The sequence below is a fragment of the Lutra lutra genome, chromosome 8, assembly GCF_902655055.1.
Source record: "Lutra lutra chromosome 8, mLutLut1.2, whole genome shotgun sequence".
Lineage (NCBI taxonomy): Eukaryota > Metazoa > Chordata > Mammalia > Carnivora > Mustelidae > Lutra > Lutra lutra.
The window spans coordinates 119,878,958-119,903,228 of record NC_062285.1 but is presented as its reverse complement, the minus strand read 5'-3'; the positions used below and the strand labels follow the sequence as shown (position 1 = coordinate 119,903,228).

The 24,271-nt window shown below is 49.3% G+C and overlaps 1 protein-coding gene across 1 annotated transcript in view; it reads right to left on the bottom strand.

The window, feature by feature from the left end:
• ELK3 (ETS transcription factor ELK3) overlaps positions 1-24,271 on the bottom strand; it is a 68,647-nt gene that overhangs the window by 12,958 nt on the left and 31,418 nt on the right. Inside the window, exon 3 of the mRNA XM_047739413.1 lies at positions 6,754-7,533. Coding sequence (XP_047595369.1) covers positions 6,754-7,533 — 780 coding nt within the window. The remainder of the gene's footprint in view (positions 1-6,753; positions 7,534-24,271) is intronic.

Genomic DNA, 24,271 nt, shown 5'->3' with positions numbered 1-24,271 from the left:
CTATTCTGAGCACCACCACCAAATCAGTCACCCTAAGACGCTTTTTGAAATTCTTCCAGTTTCAGGGGAAAAAAATGCCTTAGCCACAATTCTACGTTCCCCCATAACCTAGTTTCATAGGCTCCTTAATTTCTCTAGATGAACCCTCCTACTTGGCTTGATGTGTCCTGAACACAAAGAATTCCAACCCACTAGTTCTTCAGCACTAGTTCCAGAACTTCCCTGACTACGTAACCCACACTTCCCCACGCTAGACCCATTCCATGGGTGATCTCATCCATTTCCATGATTTTAAGCACCCCTTACATGTTGGTGACTCCCTAACATCTCCAGGCCCAAACACCTCAGCTCCAGCCGTAGCTGGATGTTTGCTCCTTTATGTCCTACAGGCTTCTCAGCCCAAAATGAACTTGTAACCAACCTTTCACCATGAGCTGATTCTTCCTCCCATGCTCCTCATAGTCAATTCCTGGCTCTACCCTACAACCTTCACACCTGATTAGTCACCAAATCCTATGGACAATTCCTTATGTCTCTCTCAGATCTGTCTCCTGTGGCCCCATCCCAAGGTCACAGCCTTAGATCTAGATCCTCCTTGTCTTTCATCTGGAATATTATCATGGTATCCTAACTGGGTCCAGCCTCACCCCACCCCAATCTACATCATCAGGATGACTTCTAGAACACAACTCTATGCCACTCGTGCCCCATTTCCCACTGCGTCCTTCACCTTTGGAATTTATCCCTCCATCCCTTATTAAACTACTGTACTGCCCCTACACAGTAAGCTAGTTCACATCTTTATGGCGTGGCTGCTCCTCTGCCTACAATGTCTTCCTCACCTTACGTGCCAGATGACTACTACCGATCCTTCAACACCCTGCGCAAGTGTGAACACGTCTCCCATGAAACCCTGTCAACATTCTTCCCCATCCTCAGCAGCATTAATACCTTCTTCCTTAGTATTTCTTTTGTACTGATTTGGGACATTATATTAAACCATTTAAGGCAAGTTATGAGCTATTTACAATCAGAGATTATCTAACTGACGTTCGTATCCCCAGCTCCAAGCACAACACCTACACGCGATAGGTGCTCAGTTCCTATATGCTGAATTGAACTAAATGATCTTTCCCTCTTCTGTTCCTAATGGTGCTTCTCTGCACTGTGTATCTGACTCTTGACACGTGCTGTTGTCGATCTGTATACCTTGTCTTGGCTAGGTTAGAAGGTCTTAAAAATAGGCACTGTATGTACTTCTGGTATCCTTTCAGTGATCTGCAAATAATCCTTGATAGTTATTTGCTGAAAGACTCTAAAAGGAATTATTGTATCTCTCAAGTTAAAACCCCAGCAAGCTGGTAATTTCCTATCAAAACAAGTCTAAAAGTTCCTCAGCCAGTTTTCAGAGACATCTGTCATTTCACATCACCCTAAGTTGTATTGCCCCATATTCTTCACCTATTGGACAGCAAGCTATAAGCTCAGGAGAGCAGGAACTGTCTTGCTCGCCTCTGTACACCCCAGTCACTAGCAAATGGTAGGTGTTTACCGGTTATCTCCCAACAAGAACTATTTGCAGATTATTTGATTTGATAATTTGAGGTACCAAGACTTTCATAAGTCTTTCGGGCTTTAGAAAATAAAGGAGAGGAAATCAGGGTGTCCATTTAACATTCTGTTGTACCAACAAACATCACAAATCTTAGTCTCTCAGGGACACCAACAGAATCCATGACAGTGCCATTCTGGGGTTAAAAACAAATCCTCAACCAAATAAGGTAACTACTTCTGGAGACTCCTGGAGTTGCCCAAATTCAATAAAAACATCAATTTTGAAGACTTTAAAAGAGAAGTTCAATCACACATAAGTCTGCATAGCACTGACTCTGCTGATCTTAATGAAAGGGGGACCAGAACTCCTTAAGAGTCTAAAGTAGGTGTTGTCAGTGGTAGGAGGGGAAAAAGGAGTAGGAGCAGAGCTGGAGAGCAGGCAGTGGGACCATGATGGCAACAGATAGAGATGAGAGAGGTGCCAAGGTGGAAAGTGGGAGGGTTCTACCACAGATCCTTTATCTTGGGCAGAGCCTAGGGAAGGAAGAAACTTCAGCTGGAACGTCAGTCACGCAGAACTCTACCAGCAACATCGTTCACTGCAAAGAGCTTCTAAAAGGACAACCTCTTCCCTAGGGTCAGTACAGAGAAAGCTGGACGCTAAGCTGGAAAAGTGTTGAAGAGAGTGGGATAAAGGGAAGAAACAAACTTTCATCCTCTTGTGATAATGGCCTAGGAGACAATAAGATGAGAGCCTATTCCAGGGCAGAGCTCCTCAGAGAACACATCCATTTTACTCCAAATTCCCACCTGATGATTTTGGCCCAAAGTTGTTACATCTACCAGTAAATGAAAGGAGGTTCTCGCATTCCGGTCCTCTGCCAGCTGTCTCTACTCAATTAGTGCCATTCAAGGCTGCCGCTAATAAAACAGCCTGGGGCATGCATGCTCAGACTCTGACGGTGAGTTCATGCCCCAATGCCCGCATATATCCAAGTTCAGCATCTTAAACATCACACATGAAATTAACAGAAGCCTTGGCATGAATGAAGGGAAAAGCAATGCGCCAACCGCTAATTCTGAACTAACTACATTGCTAAGAGATGAGGAGGGAGACAACAGAAGAGGCAAACGGAAGGAAGAGGGACAGAGGACACCAAGGTGCAGAAGATACAGAGAATTGGAAGTTCTAACTGGCACTCTTTAGGCTTCCATGGTACCTGGCTAGGAATCATGAGGGTTTCGCATCCTGGCTCCTCCCTCATCTCAATGTCTATAGCTCATGCCATGAGAGATAACATCCTTGCTTTTCTACCAACAGTCCAATATGACCTCTGGCTGAGCTCCAACTACATCGCTTCTCGGTACACAGCTGGCTTTTGTATTCTCAGCCCTCAGTTCCTTGCAGTCCGTGCTTGACGGGAGTCTGGGTGATCATCATGTCTGTCTATATTTGTGATCTTGGATCCTTAAAAAATCAAGAGTAATCTCAGCTGCACTGTATAGATCCCAGCAAATGCTCCGTAAGTATTTTCGATGGGAATGGAGATTATGGTTTGGGGCAAGTGGCAGAATGATGAACATTTTTTCATGTACACCATCGATGACATTTCAAATCTGAATTTGGGCCTATGCAAGGTGGGTGGTTTAATATGATCCTCGAAGGGAAAAGTAACCACATGACCCTGTTCATGCCAAGACTCTCTTAATCCTACCCTTCCTTCTGCCATATTTCTATCCGAAAATAACTGGGAATTATTCTCGGGATAAGATAAAATACAAACAAACAGTTCTTGAGATAAACTATATCCCTGGGAACTTCATTTTCAGGGTATCAAGTTATTAGAGCACACCTTTCATTTCTTCTAAAGCCAACTGTTAAGAAAAGTTGACAGGACAGTCCCGCCGGTAGCAAAATGTTTACATGCAAACAGTGTCACGTTGCACACAGCACACCCCACTGAGGAAAGTAATTTCTACAGCCGAAAATGCTAAGGTAGGAGGGAAACCAGTGAACTGTGAGAATGAGACATCACTGCTGCCTGTGGGAGAAAAGCCCCAAGTCTCCTTCAGGAGAGGAAACCCCCAGAATTGACCTGGAAGTAAAGGGAAGGCTTTCGCTCCTGCCCTCTAGGGGGATTGCAGGGAAATGGGCTCACTCTTTAGGATGAGACGGGCTGCTGGAGGTGACCTTGCCTCAGACTGTCCCCTGAGGATGAACCGTGGCTCAAGGCTTAGTTTTTTGTTTCTTGTTTTTTTTTTTTAAAGATTTTATTTATTTGACAGATCACAAGTAGGCAGAGAGGCAGGCGAGGGGGGGTGGGGGTGGCGAGGGGGAAAGCAGGCTCCCTGCTGCGCAGAGAGCCAGATTCGAGGCTCGATCCCAGGACCCTGAGATCATGACCTGAGCTGAAGGCAGAGACTTAACCCACTGAGCCACCCAGGCGCCCTCAAGGCTTAGTTTATAAGCCACTCAAAGCAGCTCCTGGGGGAGCAAAATCTCTGAGAATCCAAATCCTACATTGATTTCTAGGCCCACCTTAAAGAGCTGGAGGATTGTCAAGCCCACACAGGTGTGACTATCCTGTCCGATCTCAGAGAAACCACTTGGGTGAATGAATATCCCCCCCTGAGTCCTGCCCTTTCTCTGCTCTCTCCCTCCCTGTGGCCACCCTCGGCTGCACTGGGTACAGAGCTGACACTGCTGGAAGGTGAGGGAATTCAAGTCCTGAGATTACACCATCTCCCAAAGCCAACCCTTAACTCCTCTGACTCCACTTAGCACTACACTGCCTTGTAGCCACCCCAGCCCCTCGGCTTGGTCCAAAGGCACTCTCAGCCAGAGACCTTACGTCTACTCTCCTGTCATGGCAATAGACCCCTGCCCTTGCCCTCTCTCTCCTCAGGAAGCGCTGGTCCCCTTTCTTAGACTCCCTGGCACCAGCTCACAAGCAAGGTCCTACCCTTGCAGCTTGGCTGAGGACCATTCACTCTCATCTGCCCAAGGCACAAGTCCTCTCTTAAAGCATCTGGCTTTCCAATGCTTTCCCCTCTCCTGTTTTAGGCTGTTCTAGTAGTTCCTGTCTCGCAGTCCTGAGTTGAGCATCCCCTTGTTCACATCCACATTCTATCCCTGCCTCATGTCAAGGTACGCCCCTCCCCTTGCCCAGCCATACCTTCCTCAGTCCCACTGGGCAGAGCCACCCTAAATTCACTGTGTCCAGATCCAAAACCCCAGGGCCAGCCTGAGCAGCTTTCCTGAGACAACAGGACTGGCCATCTGTTCGGAGATGGTGATGCAGGCTCACAGAGAAAGCAGATACGGAAATCTGAATTGGCCTCGGTCTGGCTTGAGATCTTTGTAAACCTTACAGCTGTGAACACAAAGGAGGCCAGGGGAAGAGATACTCAGAGCGTGCCTACCCCCGCCCCCGCCCTCTTCTCAAGTTACTTCTCTGAACTACTTGAGGAACCGCTGTTTCTGAGCCACTCACTCCGCAGCCCCTAGTCCCTGGACAGTTTTGTTTGATCAGAAAATGCCTGATCAATAGCACATATGCTCATTCTGACCAGTAACTGAGCCCTTAGCCCTCCCCTCCATGGTGGCAGCTCAGTAGCACTAGCTCGCAAGCTGGGGCAGACACAAAATCCTTGGGACACAATCAGTTTGGGAGAAGCCATGGAGAGGAGAGTGGCCAAGAGCTGCTCTCAGCTATTTGGCAGACTCCACGGATGGTTATGCTCAGGGACAACTGGAGGTTTTCCCAGTGGGCACGCCAAGAGCATTTTATTAAGAGCATGGATTCTGGAGCAGGACAACCAGGTTCAAATTTGCTCCTCCCACCTGCTAGCTGTGTGACCCTGGATGAGCTACTTTACCTCAGTGCCTCATTTACCTCAGCTGGAAAAATGGGACAGAAGAGTATCTACTTCATGGGCCAGCCACGAAGAATGACTGGAGTGGTGCGTGCGAAGTGTCTGGACCAGCAACCAGCAAAAGTGAATCTCTGTGACACGGCTGCCCCTTCTGACGCCTACGGCAGGGACGGTGATGGCAACGAGAGCAGGGGCAGGTGAGGGAGCTCCCAGCGGCCTCACAGTCCTGGGAGCCATAGCTCTCTCGGACCATGGCCGTTATCCCATCCAGTCCTCCCAATAATCCATTTCACAGATGTGGAAACAGCAGAGAGCAAGTGCCCACCGTCTCAGGGCTCCCCAGCAGTGTAGCCAGGAACCAAATCTGGTCTGTGACACCAAGGCCAATGTGCTTCACCTCTGCCACCAAAGTGTGTCCAATTTTCCAGAGGAAGCAGAAATAGACTTTACCAACCCTGGCTCTGCCTTTGCCCTACGAACGCCAGCGGACAAGAAAGAGCATGTGCATATGATATTTAAAGGAAAAGGCTGCCTTCTCGTAGAGGAGTTAATGATGGGTTTTCTCAGAATAGCACTGCTTTTGGTGAAGATTCTTCCTCACTGCTTGGTGTGGCCCTGATGTTTGGGACAATGCAGATCCACCCAGTTGAACACAACAGCAGCATCACTTCACATCTATCTTCTCAGTAACAGAAAGCAAATGGCTACTTATCAGGTGCCCCACCCCCCCAGAGAGGACCCCATCATAGAAATTTCATGAAGCTCAAGGGCGCCTGGACAGCTCAGTCAGCTAAGTGTCCGACTCTTGACTTCAGCTCAGGTCATGATCTCAGGGTTGTGAGATCGAGCCCCACGTCGGGCTCCGCACTGGGCGTGGAGCCTGGTTAAGATTCTCTCTCTCTCTGCTCCTCCACCCTCCTTTCTCTCCCTTAAAAAACAAAACAAAACAAAGCAAAAAAAGATCTCATAAAGCCCAAATGCCTTCTGAAATGTCACTCGGTCTGCTCCACTTTCCCTAGGAAAATATTATTTGGATCTGCTTTGAAGGCCCAGGTGATGTTCCATAATATGATCACCTTCAGCCACTGAAAGCAAGAAACCAGGGAAGCATCCCACCGTAACCAATATCCCAAACCTCTTCTCTTGTGGACACCTTGGTCTGGGGATGGAGAAGTAACTGCCCTTTACACTCACACCGTGACTTTGGTCTATGGGCCCTAAGATGATCTTTTAAAGGGCCGAAGGAAGCTGCCTTGCTTGCTTTCTTCCTTTCCACTCTGCCACCGAGTCTGATGCAGCCCCAGCATGGGGACGGGCTCTTACCTGTGCGGTGAAGAAGGCTGGGGTGAGGGATCCCGAGGGGAGAGCTGGGCTGTTGAGGGCGATGGAGCCGATGTCGGTGCCGGAGAGCACCAGCGGGGGCGCAGAGATTTCCAAGCCTTTGGGTTTTTTGGCCTTTGGGGGAAGAGATGGAGACCTGGTCTTGGAGCCCGATGATAGGTTCAAGGGCTCTAGGGAATCGGAGTCATGGCAGGCGGCCTCCAGGAAGAGGCTTCTGTGTTCAGAAGGGAGGGGCGAGCTGGGGGACAGGGATGGGGACCGAGACGAGGAGGGTGAAGCAGACGAAATGCTGGCGGCATTTGGCAACATTAAAGAGGAGACCTTGGCTGAGGCCGACGAGGCCAGGAAGGCCTCAGACGTGGAGGGCAGGGGCACCACAGGCCTGCTGGCGTGCTTGTCGCTTTTATTAGTCACAAACCTGATGACAGTCCTGACTTCTTCCACGGGAGGGCTGTCTTCTGGCTGCTCCTCCAGCTTCTCTGTCTTGATGGCCTTGAAGGATTCTGGTGGGTTCTGCAGGGAGTTAATGGTGAAGGACGAGTACAGGCCTGAGTGGATGTATTCGTTGCGGCTGGCACTTTTGAGGGCCGACAAGCCGTGTCTGTGGGCCTCTCGGCCCTCGGCGGGGGCCTTGCACTCGCTGTCCTGCAGCAAAAGGCTCTCCCGGCTGATCTCCACCGCGTGAGGGTCCATTTTCAGTATCTCCGGGAAAGACACAAACTTGTACACAAACTTCTGCCCAATCACCTTTTTGATGATGTTCTGTGAACACAAGAAGGGACAGTGAAAAGATCAGTGCACCAGAGAAACAGGAAGACATTCGTTGGCAGAGGGAGTTTGGCTGGCAGCAGCATGACACATGCCTCCTGATGGACACGTCTTGGCTACGGTGCTGCGGAAAGGGGACTCGGGCTGGAGGCAGCAGAATTCGATCTGCTTTCCAGTTCTGTGGTTACGAACGGTGTGAGCTTTGGCACAGTGATGGCCGTTTTTAGTTTCCTCATCTGTGAAGTAAGAGTTATTCTACCTAATAACGCCCTAGCCGTCCCCATTTGCTAAGGACTTAGTATGCGGCCAACAATGTCCATGCACCATCTCATAAGCATCTGTACGGAAATCCTAAACAGAAGGTGTTATTACCCAAAAACTAAATGATTGGACTCCCATTTTAAAACTTAAGAAGATAAGCTTACAGCGCTTAAATAACCCACATGAGCCACATGGTAGGTAAGTGGTCGAAGCAGCGTTTCCTTCGCCATAATGCAGTATTGTCTTACCTACCTCTGGGACTTGTGAGAATTCAATGAAATAATAATAGGAAGGCCTTCTGTAAGCTGGAACACATTATAGAAATGTAAGTTATTATCACCAGCCACCACAATGTTTTCTTAAGTCATGTAGCCATTTTTTTTCTTTTCAATTTTCTGCCAAGAAAGCCACTGGAGGAAAAAACAAATTGTCTACTTTGATATTTACATCACTCCTACAGTATTTTAAGTCGCTAGTATCTACTTCTGGCTCTTCAGTTTATGGCTCCAAGTCCTCAAACATTAGGATGTAAATGAAAACCAATAATCACGCCAGAAATGTTCACACCCCTTTGGGAGAACAGACTTCATCGGAAAGGCTCTCTACTGTTCTTGCGGTTTACTACATGGGAACATCAGCAAATATCTATCAAAGGTTTGTGGGGTGCAAGGTGTTCCATGGAGACCAAGATGGTCTCCCTCGAACACAAAGAGCTAGCAGCGCCATCCTGTGGGGAAAAGACCCAGAAATGTTTCCTTGCAAACTGCTCCTCCTAAAACTTGGGTATTGAGTGAGGGTGTTAAAAAAAAAAAAAAAATCATTTGGGGGAGAACTACTTTAGAAGCAGTAACTCCTATTGAGCACCTACTATATACCAGATTTGTGCACAAGCTCTCTGATCCGTTCTCATACCTCATCCTTCTGGAGGGTGGAAGGTGTCATCTTAGGACACAAGCTCAGACGTGGGGAGTAATCCGTCCAAAAACCACCATGATCATCTCATTCTGGAGCCTGAGCTTTCTCTCATTTCCACAAAAATTTCGGTGGGGAGAGTCAAGGAACCCCTTAGTAGAGGTGAAATTTTCAAAATGGAGATGGCGAGGACAGGTAACATTGTATTACTTTTAGGTGGTCACAAGTCTAGTGAACATGATCACCACACAGAGTGTAATATTTTTTTTCCTTGTGATGAGTACTTTTAGGATCTCCTCTCTCAACAACTTTCAAATATGCCATAGAGACAAAATTTAATTAAATTTGATGTTCCTTTTGTGATCATCGTTTGGTATATAAACGTAAGTATATTATGTTTTTGCCTTCCCTCTTGTTACATTAAAGCATGCTGTTTTGCAGTTTTCTTCCTTAAACAGATCATCAAATCCCAAGAGTGAATTTATCCAGCCATCCGGAGGGGAGGGCATATTTACTATGCCACTGGGATTTCTGAGCAGGAATCCCTCAGGGCAGGCAGCGAAGGGAGGGACACACAATGTCCCCATTCAGCACCGGAAATCCCAGTAACGCAAATCTTGGCGAACCTCCGCTCAGCACCAGCCCACAGGAGGCTCCCATCCCCTGAGCACGTTAGATTCTTAGATTTGAGGCATAACAGTTCCAGTGCCTGGCAGCCTGGTGCTGGGGACTGCAAATTTAACCACCTGAATGCCATTTACCCCATCTGACCTCAACTGCACACTCAACACTAGCAAAGCTGAACACCATTTACACATCTTCCAAGAAATTTGGGAAACTTGGAAGTTCCACCCGAGCCTCGCTGGCAGCGTCTCGGTGGGCTCCCCACCAGGCATGGGTACACAACATGCCTAGGTGAAGTCCACTCCCGGCAGGATAGGGTTAAATAAGGGTGTCACCTGTGCCACCTGACCCAGACTGGGTTCTCAGTAAGAAGAAAAGACACTTGCCTGGCGTTCTGCTGCTACGTTCTGTTGCTATGATTCTAAGATATTTCTGGTTTTCGTTAATATTTTTCTCCCTAGGTGAAAACTTTATGTTGTCCTCAGCCAGTTCCAACATCCATCTAAACTGACAGAGTCATTAAAGCCCAAATAATTACATAGAAAAAAAGAGAAACTGTATGGTCTGAATCATTTCTTCAGGCATGTTCTTATAAAAAAAATTTTTTTTAACCTTTAATTTTAACCTTTAATTTTATTACGGGTATTCAGAACATAACATCTGAGCAGGGATTATATGCATAAGCAAACCAAGGAGTCATTTGGGGCTGTGATTAAAAATAACAAAAAGGCCTCTCCTCCTGAAAATGGTTGGGAACTAAAAGGTAGTCTCAAAGAGCAGGGCTTTGATGTATTAAAAAGAACAAAGAAGGAGCATGGTGGTGGGGGGGCTCAGTCGGTTGACCTGCCGGCTCTTGATTTCAGCTCAGGAAATCAAGGTCATGATCTTAGAGTCCTGGGCTCTGTGCTCAGTACAGAGTCTCCTTCTCCCTCTCCTTCTGCTCCTCCCCGCCCCCCACCTTTCCCTCTCTCAAATAAATAAAATCTTTAAAAAAAAAAATAAGGAACAACTCACATGACTATCAACTGACAAATGGATAAACAAAATGTATATTCACACTACAGAACATTATCCAGCCATAAAAAGGAAATTAGTACAGACACATGCACCATGAATGCATTATGTGAAAGAAAGGCCGGGTATGTGATGATTCTATTTCTATCAAATGTCTAGAATAGACAAACCTAAAGAGACAAAAGAGTCATTTCCTAAGATTTGGGGGTGACATGGAAGAATTTAGGGGCCACACTAAAAAGTATGGGTTTGGGAGGGATAGTAAAAATGTCCTAAGGTTTACTGTGGTTTTGGATGCACAACTCTGTAGATATACTCAAACCACTGAACTGTATGCTTTCAAGGGGTCCACTGGATGGTATGCGAATCATACATCACGGAAGTGGTTTCTTTTTTTTTTTAAAGAACATGAAGAATCTTTTTCCCCCCAGCTTTACTGAGATGGAACTGACATACAACATTGTGAGGTTTAAGATGAACAATATGAAGATCTGATGCATGTATATCATTGCAAAATGCTTACCACAATTGGGTTAGTTAACACATCCACCACTCACGTAATTACCATTTTGTTGTGGTGGTGATAGCATTTAACTCTCCTCTCTTGGCAACTTATAAGTAGGTAATACAGTATTGTTAACTGCAGTCACCATCCATACCTTAGATCTCCATAACTTACTCATTTTGTGGCTGGAAGTTTGTACCTTTGACCAACAACTACTCATTTCCCCATCCCTCGGCCACCCGGTGACCACTGCCGGTAACCATTCTACTCTGTTTCTAGTTCTGCTTTTTTAGATTCCATGCATAAGTGAGATAATTCAGTATTTGTCTTTCTCTTATTCCATTTAGCATAATGCTCTCAAGGTCCATCCAACATTTACCTTTAAATGGAAGACTGTGGGAATCTTCTATGGCTGGATGGTGATGGCGATAACCCTACTCTGAAGATAAAAAAGGAGCCTCCACAAAGGACACTGAATTCAGGCATCGCAAGAGGGGCCTCGTGGCAGCTGCTGCTTCTGGGGTGGGGGGAGCTACCAGGACACCACCGGAGCTTTTGAGGAAAAGGTTACAGTGGCGGGGATGGAGCTGACCAGAAGGAGGAAGAAACCTTTGGAAAGAATCAGCGTGGGCCTTGTTGGTCTATTCCAGCAGGAAAGATGGAGTAGATCTGGCTACCGGACAATCTGGGCATGAAGGGGTATGGAGGGTGCAGGAAGGAGGTTCAGGCCACTGTAGCCCCGCTGTTTGAGAGCCCAACCCTGCACAGGGGAAATCTGCTCACAGGAGGGGAGCCAGGAAGGAAAGGCTCCCGCCAGGATGTCCACAGCTTGAGCCCTAGGTAGTGGGTAGACTCAGAGGAGGCATATGCCACAGGCAGACCCTGGGAGCTTGGGGTGGCATGCACGTTTGAAGATATCTCTATGGTCTCTGAAGAGTTTGTCCCGCAAGAAAAAGTAAAACCTGTTTAATCTTATTTGACTTTATGACAATGCTTTCAATAAGCAAATGTTAAATGTGTTGAGACTTGACTTGTGTACCAGTGTTGTAATTTTTCAAGTTAAAAGTGTCCCCAAAGGCCATGTCCTATATCTGATTTTTCCCAGTAAATGAGGCAAAGCAATTATAAGACCTTCAGCAAACATCTAGCCATCTAAAATGGAGAGGTGAGGGGTGCCTGGGTGGCTCAGTGGGTTAAAGCCTCTGCCTTCAGCTCAGGTCCTGGAATCGAGCCCTGCTTTGGGCTCTCTGCTCAGCAGGGAACCTGCTTCCTCCTCTCTCTCTCTCTGCCTGCCTCTCTGCCTACTTGTGATCTGTCAAATAAATAAATAAAATCTTTAAAAAAAATTAGTAAAAAATAAAATGGAGGGCGCCTGGGTGGCTCAGTGGGTTAAGCCGCTGCCTTCGGCTCAGGTCATGATCTCAGGGTCCTGGGATCGAGGCCCGCATCGGGCTCTCTGCTCAGCAGGGAGCATGCTTCCCTCTCTCTCTCTCTCTCTCTGCCTGCCTTTCCATCTACTTGTGATCTCTCTCTGTCAAATAAATAAATAAAATCTTTAAAAAAAATAAAAATAAAAATAAAATCGAGAGGTGAATCATTCCGCCTAAACAAACAAGCTGGCTGTTAGAGGGAGGTCAGGGTATGCTGCTCTCAGGATTTCAGAGGGTCTTCAAACGGAAATCTCAAGGTTCTCAGTATGAAAAACCTGAGATCAGATGCTTATGTAAGGAAAGTGCTAGTCACCCAGTAAACCCCCCAAAACAAATGGATAAAGCAGGCCAAATTTTGCTTTTCTGACATTTCCTTGGGCATCTATAAAAACCTCCCCTGTCCCCTCCCCCAATCCCAAGAACATTTAAGAGTACGTTAAGCAACTACAGAATACTAAATAAAAAGTCTGGTCAAAACAAAACAAAACAAAACAAAAAAGAGAGAGAGAGAGAAAGAGAAGAGAAGAGAAGAAATGAAAAGAAAAAAAAAAGAATGTGCCCCACGAGGAGTCTGTTGAGAAAACTCACAGCATAGAGGACTAATAGATAGTACTTGCTGAGCACCTATTACCTGTCAGGCCGGGTACAAAGAACTTGGCCACCGTTAACTCATTTAATCCTCTGAGAGACTGGAGCTATTAGGATCCCCATCTTAGAGATGGGCAAACTGAGGCTCAGAGAGTATAAATTACCTATGTTCACAAACTAATACACAGGCAGTCTGATTCCAGAGCCCTTGGCCACAATGGAAGGGGATACAAGATTTGGGCTGAGACTGCCCAGGACACAAGAGTGCTTGGGGACAGACTCTTATTATGAAAAGTGATGTGAATATTTACGGAAAGTCGGTTTTCTCACCCCTTCCTCCCAGACCCACAAGTATGTGTTGCCTACAGTTGCCTGGTAACCTGACAAATGCTGTGTCCAGCTGAGCAGAGCGACTTCTCCAGCATGGTTTTAGACCAACAGTTGCACACATCTACTTCCCTTTACACATGTGGGACCAGCCTCCCTGTTCATCATTTCCTATTCAGTGTGTTTCCACAACCAGGCTGGATTCCTGACCCTATATTCCGTGTGTGGTCACAGGCAGCAAGGATGACCAACTTCAGGAGGGGAAACAACATCCACCCCACACACCCTCCGTGGAAGTTCCAGGTGACAGCAGAAGCTGCTTCCACCACAGCCACGTCCAAGTTGGTGTCTTGAGATGGCAGGAGCCTCAAGGGCAAAAAGCCTGTTGCGGGCAGGACCAAGGCGGCCATCTTGGGCAGAGTAGCCCTTCCTGATTCACCAGCCACCTCTGGCAACGGAGGGACCAGTGAGAGTCTCCCTTAGTTATTTCCTGCTAACTGGATGGAAAACAGAGAACAAGTCAGTTTTCTATTTCCCTCCCTTCCCTGTTGCCCTGACAGGTTCCAGGCATACTGGTAAAAATAGAGGTGCCTATAAGTGTGTTTAAATATGTAAACAGACACTCAACTCTGCCTTCTCCTCACATTGAAGAGAAAGAAGGGGCCTGTGTAAATAATGCTATACAGTGGATAAATTAGAAATGGGTCTACTGTATTATGATCGTGAAAAAAAATTATATGTAGTGCTAGATAATGAAGAGATGCTTGAGGAATTCAATTTACCTTCTTAATTTTGATGTTATGAAGAATAATATTAAATTAACTACATGTTTGTTGAGTGAATGACTCTCACTGTAAAGAGAACTGACCCAGGCAGGAAACTGGAGGCTTTACCCCATGAGAGAGAGAATTTTCTGTGGCTGATCCCCAGGCTGGTTCAAGCTCCACGTGAATGTGTCCCATATGTATAAGTGTATGTGCTTTCTTGTTGGCATTTTCAGACTGAAAACTCCCAGACATATGGTAAGGGCCATAAGCAAAACCTTACAACTCCATACCTCCTGTGAGAGCTGAATAAACTTGGATTGCACATATCCATATCCATGGCAAATACGAGCAGTCTGTGTCGGCTCTGCCCTCGCACCCCAATTTTGATCTAAGGTCATGTATCGGACTTGCCAGTGCTCAGACTTCTCACCACAGCTGTCACTTCTCCCTGGGCTGCTCGTGGCCCCAGGAGGAGCCAGACTAGTTATGGGATCCCCATCAGCATGGCTACCATGCCCTTGCCTCCCCACCATGGGAGGGCTTCTGGGAACCACAGGACGCCTCCCCTCTGATTCTGCAACTCTCCTATCTTGTTCTCAAAACGGAGAGATGTCGGCGGCTCCTGAACACAGCAGGAAAGGTGGTGTAGGACATTCTTCCCAACAGCCCGATCTCTTCCTAATCTCACAGCAGCAGGGGCTGCAGAGGAGAGAGTCCTAGATCCTTCCATAAATACCCACTTGGCTCTGTCACAAAGGCTGCCAGTGGGATTATAAGGAGTGGTTCTAGAGAGGCAACTGCCTCTTACCAGCCACGTGCCTCAGTTTCCCCATCTATAAAATGGGGACTGATCTACCATCTGCCTCATGGGATTGAATGAGATAATCCATATAAGGCTTATAGTAGAACACCTGCTACAGACACACGTGATAACCCCCAATATATAGCAGCTCTCATTATTGGTATTTTTGTCCTCCCATGTAAGCAAAAACAAAACATAAAATCCACTCCCTATCCACTCCAGTGGCAAACAAATAGTAAAAATTAAACCTCCTAGAAGGCTGTGCATATCCCCCCTCACTCTGTCCACAGTCCTGGGTACCACGCTGGGGTGTATGGCAGACAGAATTATATCTGGTTTATATATCTCAACCAACAGGGGGAAACATGATGTTTTATTTAGTTGGGTTCAGACAAAAAAATAGAAGGCTTACCGTATACCATGCCTAGCGTGGCCAGACTTTGACATGCACTGTGAAGGAAACCTCACACACACCAATTAATTCAGGGGTCAGGGGCAGTGGGGAGAGGGCCAGCCCTGGGGACAGCAGATGTGAAATGGAAGGGTCCCGCTCCAAAGGCCATGGCAGCTTTAGCAGAAAGGCAGCACGTCCAGCCCGGCGAGCGGTAAGGACACTAACCAGACACCCCTCTGAGCTCCACTGCTCTCCGCTGCTTAGAGCAGGAAACATACTGCCCAGGCAGGAGGGAGCAGCCCAGCTCTGCAGGGTCTGCCGTGGTTGCGCCTCAGGGGGAGGGCCATGTGGGCTGCTGGCCCTGAGCACCCGTACGCAGGATCTCGGGGCAGGGGAAGAGAGATGGATTGATTCTGACAATGTGCATCTCACCACAGTAGAGATCCTACGTGAAAGGAACCTGTGACCAGAAAGGGATGAGCGCTGACCACGGACCAAACTGATGAGCGCTGACCACAGACCAAACTCGCACAGCCACCTGGCAAGATGGGTGCTGGGATCCCATTTTAAAGATGAAGAAGTCAAGGCTGTTGATGGGAAGGAAGGTGAGACCCAATTTCCTATCCCACAACGGTGGGTTAGATTAACAGGAGGGCTTAGAGTGGAAAACCACGGAGCTGTTTTAGAGGACAAAACAGTGTTAACATTCCCCCCATGTCTTTCAATGCACATTAGCTGAAAAAAGCACTCATAGATGTATCCATTATCTTAATGAAACAACTATATATACAGAATACAAGAAGAAAAAATAAACCTCAAAAGATGTAAAAGTGTAGTATTTCTTTTTTGCTCCTCTGCTTTTTCACATTTAATAGCATGCATTCAATATGTATCAATTCAAAATAAGCTCTCCCCCCCCGCCCCCCCAAGAAAGCAGCAGGCTCGGAAAAGCTTACTAGCCCAAGACCCTTCAGCTTGTCGCTGGTGGAGCCGAAGCTTAAACCAATTCTAAGGAGTGCCAAGACGGGAGCCTTTTTTATCCCACGGCCGCACCCTCTCCCAGAAAGCAGCTGCCGTTGGCTCAGAGGCTGCTGTTCAAGTCAGTATTCCAGAGTAATCGTGGGGTAACCACAGCGTGCCTGGGAAACCAGCTTGGTGCCAGGGAAGCAAGGTGGGTGCTCGGGAATGGTCGTTTCCAGCTCCTCGTGAGGAAGACCCGCTTTCCCTAAAGTCTGTTCCTCTGCTGGAAACAGAAGCGCTTCTCCACTCCCAGGGGGCACGGTGCCACGCTGCTGGAGACCCTGTGTGAGGCCCCAGGAGCCTGGCAGTTCCACTTCAGCAGACGGGACATCAAAAGCCCACCCTGATGTGGGTGACATTCAGGAGACAAGGCTGAGGGGAAAACAAGAGGCAGCTGGCCTCCACATCCACAGCCTGACTGTAGGAGTGCTCGGAGGGGAGCACGGACAGCACGGGGAGCGCCGGCCAGCCTCTCTGAGCCTTGATGGGCCAGACGCTAAATAGAACCAGCACGGGGTGAACCGACCTGGGTCCAAATCCCAGTTTGTCTACTTCCTCTGACTTTGGGAAAGGTACTGAACTTCTAGAAGCCTCTGTTTGCTCATCTCTAAGAGCAGAACAATACTGCACAGCATCTTTTTTTCTAAAAAATCAATATATGTCAGTGCCCCACTCATACAGGTCCTCCAAACATGACCTCTCACCTAGTACAATTCCACTTAGCAAGCAATGATCTAACTGTACAGCAACCCCACGATACCACACTGTCCTTTCACTGTAGTTGGCCTTCAAATAATCTAAGTTCCTTTTTTAAAAAAGATTTTATTTTTAAGGGTGCCTGGGTGCCTCAGTCATTAAGCATCTGCCTTTGGCTTGGGTCATGATCCCAGGGTCCTGGGATCAAGCCCCACATGGGCTCCCTGCTCAGTCGGGAGCCTGCTTCTCCTTCTCCCACTCCCCCTGCTTGTGTTCCCTCTCTCGCTGTGTCTCTCTTTGTCAAATAAATAATCTTGGGGGAAAAAAATAACAGATTCTATTTTTAAGTAATCTCTACACCCAATGTGGGGCTTGAACTTACAACCCTGAGACTGAGACTTGCATGTTCCACAAGCCGAGCCAGCCAGGTTCCCCACAAATTGCCTAAATTCCTTATATGGGTACCTCATATAGTTTCCTGAAGGCTTATGCCTTACGTCAGGCAATCCCTACACTTTGATACCCATTTTACAGATGAAGGGCCCAGGGCATCAGGCTTAGTTTACCAACGAGTAAGTAGCAGAGACGAGTCTCGAGGCCACCGGTTCCCAGCCAACACCCTGGCTTCAGCTCCTCGTTTTGGGTTCCCGTCCAGACCACTGGCTGACTCACCCTTTCCGGACACAAAACCTGACTGTCCTCTCTCCAAAGTTAGAACAAGTCCTCACTGTAGGAGTCATGCTCCAAGCTCCTCCTCTATAACAAGCAAGCATTCTTTCGACAGCGTTTCAGACACTTTCATACGGAAGGCTCCTTGCTAAGCTCTGAGGAACAGAAGAGGAAGTGAATCAGGGTCCCTCCTGGAAGCATCTGACTGTTAGGGCCATACTGAGCTCTGCCACGGACCTGTTGCGGGCAGGCTCACCTCACACCTGCCACCCTGAGGAGCAGCCCTGAGAGGACTCCAACCCAGCAACCCGAGCTGCCTCTCCCTGGGCCCGTCTCTCCCGTCAGCATTGAATTGTACGGTACCCACCTCCCCACCCCCACAAATTCATTCCCACCCAGAAGCTCAGAATGTGACTTTATTTAGAAATGGCATCTTTGCCCAGGTCACCAGAGAAGGATGTTGGGACAGAATCATCAGGGAGTTAGGGTGAACACTAAAGTCAACACCTAGTGCCCTTACGACAAGAGGAAAGGCTCCAGGAGACACCCAGGGAAGAAGGCACAGAAGGAGGAGAGGGACAGATGCAGAGACTAAGCCATGAGCCACAGCCGAGGGACGGTGAGGACTGCCAGGGCCACTGGAAGCTGGCAAAGGCCAGGATGCATTCTCCCCAAGAGCCCTTGAAGGGCGCATGCACTGCCTAGTGGACACCTTGATTTTGGACTTCAGGCCTCCAGAACTTTGAGAGAATAAATTTCTGTTGTCTTGAGCCACCAAGTTTGTGATCCTTTGTTACAGCAGCCCTAGGAAACATATTGTCCCCCCAAGACTCTGTCCAGCAGGGCAGGGGGCACAGCCTTTCCCAAGGGCATGGCCTGCCTGTGGGCAGCTGCACCACCGTACGCAACACACGGAGACAGTTGGAGCCTGAGCTGTTCTCTGTCTGAAGCTTAAGCCTGGAGTGCGCACACCAGCTCATATGCACACGTGCACACATGCACACACCCACAGCCCACTTTCAACTTCTAAGAGTAATGTGCCACCAGTAAAGAGGTCCAACTTGGTCTCAGAATTGGCTGACTCATGGGGGACGTTCCGTTGTGGTTTGGGTTGAGATTTCTTTCTTCCCTGGCACTGCTAGACAGCAGCGTGAACCGTCTCTCCAAATTCGGCCAGCCTGACATGGGAGGGCTGCTCAGCCTTGCTGCCCGAGCCCCGTGCTCGCCCGAAGGCCTGCAAACAAGAGAAGCCTGGCAGGATGCCCAACCTCGGACTGGACACGAGGAGCATTTTTCTGCCCTCTCTGGGCTCGTGGCTGCTTCTCCTGGACTGAGACTGCTGTCTCCCTGCTGGCTCACTTTCAGCACTCAAGGGTATTTTTATTAAAGTCCTCTGGAGTGTTAACACAACAAAATGTAAAACTGGTCCCCCCACATGCGCTTGGCTGGGCAGGGAGCTGCCACCTCCAGCGGGAGGGGCTGGGAGCCGCAGGTGGTCTGGGAGCATGTTCTCACCCTGGCTTGGCCACCGACACTCCTGAACATCCGCCTGCGCGCTCGGGTCCTCACTTGCTAAAGGGCGGGCAGGCGGGCAGGCTTCTCAGCCCCCGTGCGGTGCCGACACCCCGAGGTGACAGACTTCTCTCCGTGCTACAGGGAAGCCTGCTGGCTTGTTTCACGCTCGTCCCGCATTCATTTGGCACCACTGCATGCCAGATGCTGCACAGAACTGGACTTGGTAAGGAAAACCAGCACACGATTGGCAAGACAGGCACAAGGACGGTGGAAGAGAGTGAAGGCAATGCCAAGTGCAGACATCAAGTGGAGGAGAAGCAGGGAGGGTGTGGGGAGGAGCTGGAGTGGACCAGGCAGAAAAGGCCAAGGGAGAGCCCGGGGAAGGAAGAAGTCTGAGTAGAGGCCAAGAGAGGGTGGCAGGCCGGGGCGGTACAGGAGAGGCAGTCTGTTCGGGGCCAGGTGGTGAGGGGGTCTGGAGTCTTTCCAGGAGGCTGCAGGATGCCGGGCAGGCACACGGGCAGAGGGGGCCCGGGCTTGGATCTGGCTTTCTTTAGGAAGTGTCATTTGGACATCTAGGAAGTGGGTGGGGGCAGGGTCCTGGGGCCGCCAAGCCTCCTGCTTTCAGCTGGCTCAGAGCGCTGCCGGCCATTTCCCCGCTGTCATTTTGAACAAACAGGGGTTGGTCTCCCCTCTCTGCCTGCCCTTGGGTGATAATCAGGAATAGGAATGGGGGGCTCAAGTCTGGGCCCAAGGCTCTATAGCTGTGTGATCTTCTGGCTTCATGATGCTGAGCATGGACCTTGGGCTCAAGCGTCGTAGACAGACAGCTCTGCCACCTACCAGAGGCTTCATCTTGGATCTATCACTTAACCTCTCTGAAACTCAGCATCCTACCTCTAAAATGGGTCCATTACCAACTGTGACGACAGGCATTTCACATATTAGAAGAGGAGTCCATAAATGTAAAAATATCTAGCACAGTGCTGGCTTAACACAAATCCTCCATACAAGTGCGCTTCCTCTCCGTATGTCACAAACTGGGGGTAGGAGCTGAGGTAAACTGTTGTCAGAGCACAGGCAGGAGGTGTGGGGTGGGGGTGGGGGGGCCCAGAGGAGCAGCTGGGCCGGTGGGTGGGTGGTGGGCGGTATGATGTGAATGTTAGGGGTTCTGTCAGTTTGTCTACACAACCACTGAATTCTCCTGCAGCTAGAAGCTGTCCAGAAGCAGGAACACTCATGCCGGCAGACCAGTGTGGGCTTGGGCAACAGCCTGACGTAAGTGGATTTGGCTAGGCGGCTGGAGCATTGGCAGCCGAATACCAAGCCCAGCAGCCCCATCAGCACAGTGTTGAAGGTACTCCCAAGACTCCGGGTGTTTCTTAGCAACTGCCCTATTTGGGGGAACACGGAGTGCCACCACGAAGCTAGCTTGGAAGCATGTGCAAAACAGCTCCCCCAACCACCACGCAGTTCCCCCCACCCCCCCCCCCCGGCCCCACCAACCGCCTGGCCCCCTCAGATCAGCCACTCCTTCCCAGAGCAGTGTGACCAGACTAGAAAACCCTCCTGAGGCCATCAGCTACCCAACCCCCCTCCCTCACTGGGCAGCTTCCAGGACCAAAAGCTTCCAGAAAGGTCCTGGTTATCCCCTCAGCCCCCAAGCAAAAGTGTAGTTGCCATCTGTTGTACTTCAAACCATCTAAGCAGCTGACATGACAGGAAGGGGACAAAAAAGACACCTAACAAAAACACCAGACCCCTAACACTCAGAGCCAGAGCCGGGCACGGGGAGGGGGCAGCTTTGATATACAAAACACTCCTGAACAGAGCCCAGGAGAGATGGGTCTTCTGTGGAATTTCACCACCAACAGAAGCCTTCCAGAAAGTTCCAGATGCAAACGCTTGCTGGACTTTTGTTCTTTCTCCACTCTGACAGACAGTAGTACATCATTTTATCTTCATAAAATTTATTTTGGGGAATTAGAGAACTCTGCCAGGACCAGGCTTCTTGGCACAGGCAGGCGATCTCAGATATGTATTATTAACACGAACATTTTCCTGTCGTGATTGCACACCCAATTTAAAATAAATTATCCAATTAAGTTGAGAAGGTGACGCGTTCTACTTCCAGGAATATGCTGCCAGAGACACTGTCTTGACTGTTCTCCCCTGAACCTCTTCCAATTAAGCAGAGACCATTCGGGACACTGTGAGGATAAGCTGGGATGTTGCTGTGGAGACCGGAGGGTTTTTCATCATATCGCAGTTGCAATCTCCTGATGAGAAGGGAGCTGGCAGAGCTCTCAGCCTCCCCCTGGGAGGAATGCTCACCGCCAACAACAACAAGGACAAAAGCTCCGTTGGACGGAAAAAGGACGAGGGATTGCGTCAGCTTCCAGGTCTCCTGCAGCCAGCTCTGAGAGTCTGCGGCTGGAGCTTCCTCCGGGAAGTCAGCTGCCCCGCGTGCAAGCCAGCCGTGCAGCCCATTGGAGGGCAGATCCTAGGAGGGGCACGCACGCCCTGACCCGAAGGGGCCACAGGAACAGCTTGGGGCCAACTCAGTCAGCCCCGAGAAGTCGGTATGTGCTAACCTGGCCAAAAAGATTGGGGCTTGGGGGGACAGGGGGTGAAGCGGGACACCATCAATGCCAAGAAGAGCATGGGGAGATAAAGAGGTTTCTTTCTAAAATGCAAATCTGCCCACAGCACTCTTCCACTTCCAGCCTTAGCCATGAAGTTCCAACTGTTCCACATAATGCGCTGCACACTCCGTGCCCCACTCACTCTTCCCACCCCATGTCCCCCTTGTTCCCTGGAGAACCCTGGGACTCCCCAAAAGTCAAAAGTCAAACTCCCGGCCTCATGCACATGTTGTTCCCTTCGTCAGTGCATCTCTCCCCAGCACGGTCCAGCCTGATAAACCCAATCTCATTGCTCCGGGCCTGGGCAGGTGTCCTGACCTCCGGGGTCCTTCCCTCTGCCTTTACATCCCGCAGCTGCCCTGGAAGATGCTGGCATCATGGCCAGGCTAGCACTGCTATAACTGCCCGCGCAGGTCTGTCTCCCCAGCCACCGCACAGCCAGCCACGGGCGGCAGCTGTGTTTTTAAGGGCAGGGTTGGACCTGGGAAGAAAAAAAGCACAGGTGAAAGAAAGAGGGAAAGAATATCTTCTCGAGAGGGATGGAGAGCTAAAAACCTCCCAGAAGCTACCGAAGACAGGGGATCCCAGCAGCACGTCATGCCCCTCAAGCTTGGGCCCATGGGTGTGGGCAGTTGGTGGGGCCACTCACAGGCACGCTCTGGGCTTTGACCTCTCTCTCCTCTCCACTCCACCGTAAGAGGTTTAAGAACCAGGTCTGAGTTGTTAACGAGTGAAATAATCATTAATCTCATTCACAAAGCCAATCTCTAAAAGAGATTGCAGAGGTTGTAGAAGGACCTCTAGAAGACTCCATTTCACTCTAAGAGAGATAAAAAATCAAACCATACCCCGCCCCCCCCAAATTCCAACCATCAGAACTACAACGAACAAAGCCACATCCCAGGACACAGAGTGAGACTATGGGAAACGAGTGGGGTGGGGAGGGTGGTCTTGAACTGAGCAGGCAAGAGATAGCTGTTTTTTGGGCTCATGCGCTTGGACGCAGCCTCCTCCCTCCACCTGCACATTTCCAAGCTGACCGGGCGCCTTCAGTCCACGCCCGAGGAACACAACGGGCTGCATCCTAACCTGGGCATCACTCCTTCCTTGGAATTCTACCTGAGTTTGCCCAGCAGCCTCTTCAAAAGCTATAAGTGGGGGCAATAGGTCCTTGTCAGTGCTTAGCTGCAAACCCCTGACCTCCCAGCCTTCCCTAATGGCATGGTGACGGGCAATCCCCAGATACGCAGACGGAGGAAGGAACACCAGAGGTCTCCTATCACAGCCACGGCTAAGCCAGGATGGGCTCCAAGTCCCCTATTAGAGTCGTTCGCTCCTCTAGCGCAGAAGGGGACTCTTTCATCTTTCCGTCCACCCTGGGGACCCAGCCCAGGGCTGGGCATGTGACAGGCCCTCCATGACACGCCTATCATAGACTCTAGCTTCACACTTGCTGTTGAGTCTAGCTGCTGTCCCAGTCACACAGTTTTCCTTCAGAATGTGTGGCATTGATCATAATTTTGAAAATCTGAATGAAAGTCCAGTAGTGTCTGAAATATATGTAAAATATATATGAAACATATGACAAACGACGTATGTCTCCCAAACAGAGATGCTGAATCCTACCACCCCCTCCCTGCATCCCGTACCTGTGAATGGGATCTTTAGAAATAGGGTTCTGCAGACCTAACTGAGCTAAGAGGAGGTCATGAGAGTGGTCCTAATCCAGTAGGAAATTTGGAGAGAAACACACAGGAATAACATCATGTGACAAGCCAGGCAGAAACCGGAGTGATGTGGGTGCTGGCCGAGGGACACAAGGACCCAACGCCCCCACCAGAGGCTAGGAAGAGGCAAGGAAGGATCCACCCGGAGTCTCGGAGGGAGCACGGCCCTCCTGACACTGACCTTGGCCTTCTGGCCTCCACATCTGAGACAATACATTTCTGTGGTTCTAAGCCACACAATTTGTGGTTACAACCATCCAGGACACTAATCCAGTTTTGTGCGATATTAACAGGCAACTGTCACACAGTGCCGGGAGTTTCATCAGCCCAGATAACAGAGGGGACGCGCGCTGGGGGTGTGTACTTAGCAGGTGCCTGACACTGTGCTGAGTACCTTGCACATGAGCTCACACCACCCGCTGAGGGAAGGTGCTGCTACGAAGCTCCCTTACCCATGGGGAAATGGACACTCAGAGGCCGGGCGTCCACTCCAGCCCAGAGAGTGCTGAATGCAAAGCTCCTGCGGGCTGCTCCAACTGGGGCTGCTCAGAGAAGGGTGCTCCTCAGAGGTGCAAGGAAGCATCATTGAAATAGTAAAGCATCTTGGTCACTGAATTTCAGAAGGGCCTCCATATACAAAGATAGGCAGTTGGGTAAAGAAACTGTGGTCATCCATCTTCAGTCACCCAGGATCTGACCTCATCCGACCTCTAGGTGTGCTCATGTAGCAGAAGGTGGAACACAGGTCCAAACTTTCTTCTTTGCAGTTGTCTGAATTTTTCAAATTAGCGATGAGGATCATTTCTCTGGCTAACACTTGGTAGCACCTACTGTATTTT